The 8,884-nt window shown below is 46.7% G+C and overlaps 1 protein-coding gene across 2 annotated transcripts in view; it reads right to left on the reverse strand.

The window, feature by feature from the left end:
* The window catches only part of LRRC49 (leucine rich repeat containing 49), a 183,011-nt gene extending 180,592 nt beyond the window's left edge, over nucleotides 1-2,419 (reverse strand). The window contains exon 1 of one of the 2 annotated variants that reach the window (XM_073618837.1): nucleotides 2,198-2,419. In XM_073618837.1, the coding sequence (XP_073474938.1) occupies nucleotides 2,198-2,236 (39 nt within the window). In that variant the 5' untranslated portion in view covers nucleotides 2,237-2,419. The remainder of the gene's footprint in view (nucleotides 1-2,197) is intronic. The other variant, XM_073618836.1, reaches the window with a different exon arrangement.
* Nucleotides 2,420-8,884: the final 6,465 nt, after the last annotated feature.

Genomic DNA, 8,884 nt, shown 5'->3' on the forward strand with positions numbered 1-8,884 from the left:
ACACTCCAGTAAAGCGTAGTCAGTATATTAGTAACAATCTTGAAATATAAAAAAGGGGGGCATCTATTAGCTTGACGCGTTTCATGACTGCCGCCGCTCTTCAGGAGCAGATGTAAGATAGGAGTCTATAAAAATATTAAAGATTGCTATAAATTGGAGAATATTATAGTGGGTCTGTCTATAAGAGGAGGAGGGGAAAGGGATGGAAAAATAAACACCCAATCATACGTACAGACCAACTATGAATCTGGGTGCAAGTGTGGAGAGCTGGAGGCCGGCCGGAAAGGTCAACATCCCCGGGAGCTGAGGTAGTAAACCCCATGGCACAACGATGGAAATTAGCAGCAATAAACAGCAGTCAAACAGCTGTCATGCAGTATGCTATTATGTAACATATGTACTTCTATTTTACTAAATACCCACCAGACACACTTTTGTCGTGTCATCTGCCTGGCTGCATGCTTCATACAAAGTCCCAAACCTTCCCCATATTTTTCATGTAACAGGGATGGAAGCATTTGTTCAACTATGTTCAATGCCTCATTTAAAGTCCCAACCCTCTCTTCCTTCTTCATTAGAAGTGTGAGGAGGGAGCTACACTGACCAGCAAACGTAAGGAGGGCGCTACACTGACCAGCAACGTAAGGAGGGCGCTACACTGACCAGCAACGTAAAGGAGGGCGCTACACTGACCAGCAACGTAAGGAAGGAGCTACACTGACCAACAACGTAAGGAGGGCGCTACACTGACCAGCAACGTAAGGAGGGAGCTACACTGACCAGCAACGTAAGGAGGGCGCTACACTGACCAGCAACGTAAGGAGGGCGCTACACTGACCAGCAACGTAAGGAGGGCACTACACTGACCAGCAACGTAAGGAGGGCACTACACTGACCAGCAACGTAAGGAGGAAGCTACACTGACCAGCAACGTAAGGAGGGCGCTACACTGACCAGCAACGTAAGGAGGGCGCTACACTGACCAGCAACGTAAGGAGGGCACTACACTGACCAGCAACGTAAGGAGGGCACTACACTGACCAGCAACGTAAGGAGGGAGCTACACTGACCAGCAACGTAAGGAGGGCGCTACACTGACCAGCAAGGTAAGGAGGGCACTACACTGACCAGCAACGTAAGGAAGGAGCTACACTGACCAGCAACGTAAGGAAGGAGCTACACTGACCAGCAACGTAAGGAAGGAGCTACACTGACCAACAACGTAAGGAGGGCACTACACTGACCAGCAAGGTAAGGAGGGCGCTACACTGACCAGCAACGTAAGGAGGGAGCTACACTGACCAGCAACGTAAGGAGGGCGCTACACTGACCAGCAACGTAAGGAAGGAGCTACACTGACCAGCAACGTAAGGAAGGAGCTACACTGACCAACAACGTAAGGAGGGCACTACACTGACCAGCAACGTAAGGAGGGCGCTACACTGACCAGCAACGTAAGGAGGGAGCTACACTGACCAGCAACATAAGGAGGGCGCTACACTGACCAGCAATGACATCATAGTGTCATCCTCTGTGTTTCTTATTTTGGTCATCATTATTTTTCCCTTTCATTTTATGATTATTACTGAAAAAAAAAAACCTATCATAAGAAAGGGGTGTCCAAACATGTATTCTCTCCAGGTGTCACACCTGCTGGAGACACCAAATTCTCTTTCTTTGTGTTTATATTATTGTCACATCTCCAATGTAGTGATCATCCTCTACCATGAGCAGCAGATCAGTGTAGATCCCTGAGATCTGACATGTCATGGATAATACAGAGGAGAGATTCTCTACTGCAGTGTGTATAGAAAACAAATCCCAATATCTGTAACAATACACAGTCATGTAATAATACACAGTCATGTGACAATACATAATCATGTAATAATACATAGTCATGTGACAATACATAATCATGTAATAATACATAGTCATGTGACAATACATAGTCATGTAATAATACACAGTCATGTAATAATACACAGTCATGTGACAATACACAGTCATGTAATAATGCATAGTCATGTAGGAAATGATACATGTAGGTGAATGGCACAATGTGATACAATGTATAGTGGAAGGAGTCCCGGGTATAGATGATATATAGGAAATGACAAGTGCTGATCCCGGTAATGGACGATATGATCGGGGCACACACACATACACACACACACACACTGGCGGGGATACTCACATTGGAGACGATCCTCCCTCGGTATTTCCCGGGCAGCATGTTTCATAGTGAGGTGTGATCGGGGTCAGAGGAGGATACTCCGGCGGTGGCGCCCCCTCCCGCTGGTACTCACTCTCTGCCTCCCACACAATGAGAAGATGGTGTCCTCAACATCGCTGTCACCATAGAAGCCGCCCGCCTCCCTTTCCAATCCTCGCGCCACGCCCCATCACGCCGCGTGCCGGTCTCCATGGTGACGGGTAGCTGTCACACTCCCCAGCTGCAGCGAGGAAAGATGTTCGCTACTTCCGGTTATGTTTCCTTATGGAGAGATGGAGATTGTGCTGCTCAGGTGTTCCAGAGCAAAAATCATAATGCATTGGTATCCGAAGTATTGACTGTACTGCTTTTTCTTTCGAATCAATAACATAGCTCCCAACTGTCCCTGATTTGGAGCAATGTCCCTCTGTCCCTCATTCCTCCTCATTTGTCCCTCTTTTTGGTCTGATCTATATAGATGTATATAAAATGCACTTTTTATCTTTCAAAAAGTGTTTTCCAGCGCTAAACCTTTCATCTGATTTCTAAATTGCTGCATTTGTAAATTTCAAAAGCCAATATAAAGGAATAGTAGTGTTAAAAAAAAAAGCACTTGTGTGTTTAACCAATCTTGTTTTTTTGTACAATTTTCCTTTAAGGGGGTGTGGCAAGGGGTGTGTCTTATGCCTGCATACTTTTGCTGATAGGTGTCCCTCATTCCCATCTCAAAAAGTTGGGAGGTATGGAATAAATGTCAATAAAAACATACTCAACCTTAAATCTTTGGTTTCTGAAGCACCGAGTAGTTATAGGGAAAATCTGTTCGGGTTTGAATCGCCAAAGGTTCGGCAAATCTGGCTCAATATTTGATCAACCTGAATTTTGTGGCAAGCTCCACTTAAGTCTATGGGGGATGAATGCTGTTTAAATATGTCCCTTTTTGGGCTAATAAGCAAACTTTTGGTAAATAGGCACTGCCATAGGGACATGTAACAAAGCAAACCTTTTAAATATTGTACAGCAGAGACGTAGGTCTTTTTAAATGAGCTTCAAGGGAGACATGATAAAAACCACTAGTCCTTTAAATGATATGCTTGGAAGATACCTTTCTGCTGCATATGGTATTACAGAATAGTACATTATTTTCATGGACAGCATCAACACCACCATTTTCTGGCATCACACATTTTGGATGTATCATTGATTATTTTTACTTTTACAATTCCTTTGGCTCAAATACAGCAGCAGCACCCAAATCTTAAACATTTCAAGGGTTCCCCCATGTTAAATTGGTTGAAAAAGGCTGATTCAGTACTTATTTAAATAATAAACATAGTACAGGTCATTTGAAATGAGAATCACCAACCACAATTTTTTTCATAGTAAATCTGCTTGTTACAATAGGTGCAAGAGATGTAAAACCCAGCCATGCTTGTTATTAGGGATGAGCTTCGTGTTCGAATCAAACGCATGTTCGACTCGGACATCGTGTGTTCGGTCGTTCGCCGAATTATGAACAATATGGGCTGTTCGTGCCAAATTCGAGTGGCGCGTCACGGCCCATAATTCACTGCGGCATCGCAGTGCATTGCTGGCTGATGATTGGCCAAGCATGCACTATGACCCGCATGCTTGGCCAATCACAGCGCTGTCTGTACAGAGAGCCGTAATTGGCCAAAGCCAGGGTGGCTTTGGCCAATTATGGCTCAGGGGGTTTAGTACACGCCCCACACTATATAAGGCCGCCTACACGGCGGCCCTGTGTAGTGTGTTCCGGTGTTGAGAGAGAGATAGACAGAGAGACAGTGTCATTTGATTTAAGTATGATAGAGTAGGCAGGCGAGTCAGTTAGCTGCACTTACAGTGTATTGTGTATATATATACATCCTAGGTGTTGTGTATAAATATATCTATCTATATATATATATATATATATATATATATATATATACACACACACTGTATTCAGTTTAGCTAGATCCGTTCCTGTTGTTCCCTTCCTACTACTGACAGGCAGGTAGGTGTTTTTACAGTATTTACAGCTACCTGAAGAAAATTGCTGGTGTTTTTCCTGATCCTATTAGCTACAGTATTTACAGTTAGTGTAGTGCGTCCTCTGCACAGTATGCACCTTAAGCTACCTGAAGAAAATTAGTGGTGTTCTTCTGATCCTATTAGTACAGTACCGCAGGCAGCTGCAGTATTTACAAGTTAGTGTAGTGCGTCCTCTGCACAGTGTGCACCTAAAGCTACCTGAAGAAAATTAGTGGTGTTCTTCTGATCCTATTAGTACAGTACCGCAGGCAGCTGCAGTATTTACAAGTTAGTTTAGTGCGTCCTCTGCACAGTGTGCACCTAAAGCTACCTAAACAAAATTAGTGGTGTTCTTCTGATCCTATTAGTACAGTACCGCAGGCAGCTGCAGTATTTACCAGTTAGTGTAGTGCGTCCTCTGCACAGTGTGCATCTAAAGCTACCTGAAGAAAATTAGTGGTGTTCTTCTGATCCTATTAGTACAGTACCACAGGCAGCTGCAGTATTTACAAGTTAGTGTAATGCGTCCTCTGCACAGTGTGCACCTAAAGCTACCTGAAGAAAATTAGTGGTGTTCTTCTGATCCTATTAGTACAGTACCGCAGGCAGCTGCAGTATTTACAAGTTAGTTTAGTGCGTCCTCTGCACAGTGTGCACCTAAAGCTACCTGAACAAAATTAGTGGTGTTCTTCTGATCCTATTAGTACAGTACCGCAGACAACTGCAGTATTTACCAGTTAGTGTAGTGCGTCCTCTGCACAGTGTGCATCTAAAGCTACCTGAAGAAAATTAGTGGTGTTCTTCTGATCCTATTAGTACAGTACCGCAGGCAGCTGCAGTATTTACAAGTTAGTGTAGTGTGTCCTCTGCACAGTGTGCATCTAAAGCTACCTAAAGAAAATTAGTGGTGTTCTTCTGATCCTATTAGTGAAATACCACAGGCAGCTGCAGTATTTACAAGTTAGTGTAGTGCGTTCTCTGCACAGTGTGCACCTAAAGCTACCTAAGCAAAATTAGTGGTGTTCTTCTGATCCTATTAGTACAGTACCGCAGGCAGCTGCAGTATTTACAAGTTAGTGTAGTGCGTTCTCTGCACAGTGTGCACCTAAAGCTACCTGAAGAAAATTAGTGGTGTTCTTCTGATCCTATTAGTACAGAACTGCAGGCAGCTGCAGTATTTACAAGTTAGTGTAGTGCGTCCTCTGCACAGTGTGCACCTTAAGCTACCTGAAGAAAATTAGTGGTGTTCTTCTGATCCTATTAGTACAGTACCGCAGGCAGCTGTAGTATTTACAAGTTAGTGTAGTGCGTCCTCTGCACAGTGTGCACCTAAAGCTACCTGAAGGAAATTAGTGGTGTTCTTCTGATCCTATTAATACCACAGGCAGGCAGCTACAGTATTTACAGTTAGTGTAGTGCGTCCTCTGCACAGTGTGCACCTAAAGCTACCTGGAGACAATTGCTGTTGTTCTGCTCCAATTAATACCACAGGCAGGCAGCTACAGTATTTACAGTTAGTGTAGTGTGTCCTCTGCACAGTGTGCACCTAAAGCTACCTGGAGACAATTGCTGTTGTTCTGCTCCTATTAATACCACAGGCAGGCAGCTACAGTATTTACAGTTAGTGTACTGCGCCCTCTGCACAGTGTGCACCTAAAGCTACCTGAATAAAATTGGTGGTGTTCTTCTGATCCTATATTAATACCACTGGCAGGCAGCTACAGTATTTACAGTTAGTGTACTGCGTCCTCTGCACAGTGTTCACCTAAAGCTACCTGAAGAAAATTGCTGTTGTTGTGCTCCTATTAATACTACAGGCAGGCAGCTACAGTATTTACAGTTAGTGTACTGTGTCCTCTGCACAGTGTGCACCTAAAGTTACCTGAATAAAATTGGTGGTGTTCTTCTGATCCTATATTAATACCACAGGCAGGCAGCTACAGTATTTACTGTTCATGTACTGTGTCCTCTGCACAGTGGGCACCTAAAGCTACCTGAAGACAATTGCTGTTGTTCTGCTCCTATTAATACCACAGGCAGGCAGTTACAGTATTTACAGTTAGTGTACTGCATCCTCTGCAGAGTGTGCACCTAAAGCTACCTGAATACAATTGCTGGTGTTCTCATACTAATAATACTACAGGCAGGCAGTTGATTTTGCTAACTGCAGTATCAGTATATATATATATATATATATATATATATATATATATACACAGCCCAGCTTTGTGCAGCTACATCTCACTGCAGGCCATTAGTATGTCTGGAAGGCCAACAAGGAGAGGCAGACAGTCACAAACCAATTTAAGAGGGCAAGCAGGCTCTGTGTCTAAAGGCAACAGTGCTGGTCGTGGAGACGGTGCATCCTCATCAGCACGTGGCCGTGGGACACGTTTGTCCTTTTTTTCGGCAGCTGGCCGCGTTGAGCCGCAACATGCGGAAAACTTGGTAGAGTGGATGACCAAGCCGTCCTCATCCTCCTCATCCTCTCTCACCCAGGCTCAGGGTACTTTGTCTGGCAAAGCAGCTGCCAACGCGGCCTCTTCCCTTGGCTCAATGGCATCAGTCACTCCTCCCCTAGCCCCATCATGTCCTCCTGAGGAGTCCCCCGAACTGTTTGACCACAGTGTTGGGTACATGCTCCAGGAGGATGCCCAGCATTTTGAAGGCTCCGATGATGGTACCCAGCTAGAGGAAGGCAGTAACGTGAGCCCAGAGAGAGGGGGTGCCCAAGAAGGACAGCAATCTGGCAGTCATGTTCCCCCAGCTGCAGCATACTGCCGGATTGGCTCTAGTGATGAAGAGGGAGGGGATGAAGAGGTCACTGACTCCACGTGGGTGCCTGATAGGAGAGAGCAGGAGGAGGAGGCACATCACCAACGAGGCAGGATGCCCTCCAGGGGCCAGCTTAAGGGCAGCACACCGACTGCATCACACTGCAGAGCTCCGCATGTGCAGAGCGCTGCTGTCTCTGTGCATTATTCCAAAAGTTCTTTGGTGTGGGCCTTTTTTGAGAGGAGTGCATCAGATCCCACCGCTGCTCTTTGCAACATATGTCTCAAGCGTATCTCGCGTGGCCAAAACATCTCCCACTTGGGCACCACATGCTTTACCAGACATATGTTGACCTGCCATGCAGTTCGTTGGCAAGCGTACCTAAAAGACCCAAATGATGAGGAGCATCCCAGATGATGCTCCTCATCATCTGGGATCTCCAACCCCACTATACCTTCAGTCCTCTCTGAGACCTGCACTGAGAGGAATGAAGGTGTAGAATAAGGTGTGTCACAGCCAAGTACTTGGGGGCAATCTGCTATCAGTACACCGACGTCAGATTGTACCAGGCAAATTTCCCTGCCCCAGCTGCTGCACCGCCGAAAGAAGTTCGCTCCCAGCCATCCACATGCCCAGCGGTTGAATGGTAGCTTGGCTAAATTGCTAGCAATTCAACTGCTGCCTTTTCAGTTGGTAGACTCTGCCCCCTTCCGTGAGTTTGTGGAATGTGCGGTTCCTCAGTGGCAGGTTCCCAAACGCCACTTTTTCTCACAGAAGGCAATTCCGGCTCTCTACCGGCATGTGGAAGGCAATGTCTTGGCCTCGCTGGACAGGGCGGTCAGCAGTAAGGTGCATATTATCGATGACTCATTGTTCAGCAGGCATGGACAGGGACGTTACCTATCTTTCACCGCGTATTGGGTGACTCTTCTGGCAGCTGGGAAGGATGCAGGACAGGGTGCAGTAGTGTTGGAGGTTGTTCCGCCACCACACCTCCAAAATACTACTAGTGGTGATTCTGCCACACCTCTCTCCTCCACCCCCTCCAATTCTTCTTCCTCCATGGCCTCTTCCTGTGCTGATTTGTCTTTGGAACCAGCGGTGCTCCGCAGGCGTTCAAGGGGCTACGCAAGTACGCAGGCCAAAAGATGCCATGCGGTGCTTGAGCTGGTGTGCTTGGGGGACAGGAGCCACACTGGGGCAGATATTCTGTTAGCTCTGCAGGGGCAGGTTCAGAGGTGGTTGACGCCACGCCAGCTTAAGGCAGGTATGGTGGTTTGCGACAATGGCACCAACCTCCTCTCCGCCCTCCGACAGGGACAACTGACCCATGTGCCCTGTTTGGCTCACGTCCTTAACTTGGTGATGCAGCGGTTCTTGGGCAGGTCCCCGGGCTTACAGGATGTCCTGAGGCAGGCCAGGAAAGTCTGTGTGCATTTCCGCAGGTCATATAATGCCAGTGTTCGGCTGGCTGATCTCCAAAAGGAACTTAACCTGCCCAAGAACCGCCTAATCTGTGCCATCAATGAGTACCTGTGCGACTATGGCACCAGGACAGGGTCAGGGTAGCTTGTTTTTTTTCCCCACGCCAGTGGACCATGATCAGGAATGCATGCACTGTCCTATCACCATTTGAAGAGGCTACGAGGATGGTGAGCAGTGACAGTGCATGCATCAGTGTCCCCCTTGTCCACCTGTTGGAGCACACGCTGCATGGAATAATGGACATGACACTAGAGGCAGAACAGAGGCAGGAAGAGGAGGACTTCCTTAGCTCTTAAGGCCCCCTTTATCCAGACAGTGTTCCTGCGTGCCCGCCGATCACACAGGAAGAGGATGAGGAGGAGGAAGAGGAGGATT

Source organism: Aquarana catesbeiana, linkage group LG03, assembly GCF_042186555.1.
Source record: "Aquarana catesbeiana isolate 2022-GZ linkage group LG03, ASM4218655v1, whole genome shotgun sequence".
NCBI lineage: Eukaryota > Metazoa > Chordata > Amphibia > Anura > Ranidae > Aquarana > Aquarana catesbeiana.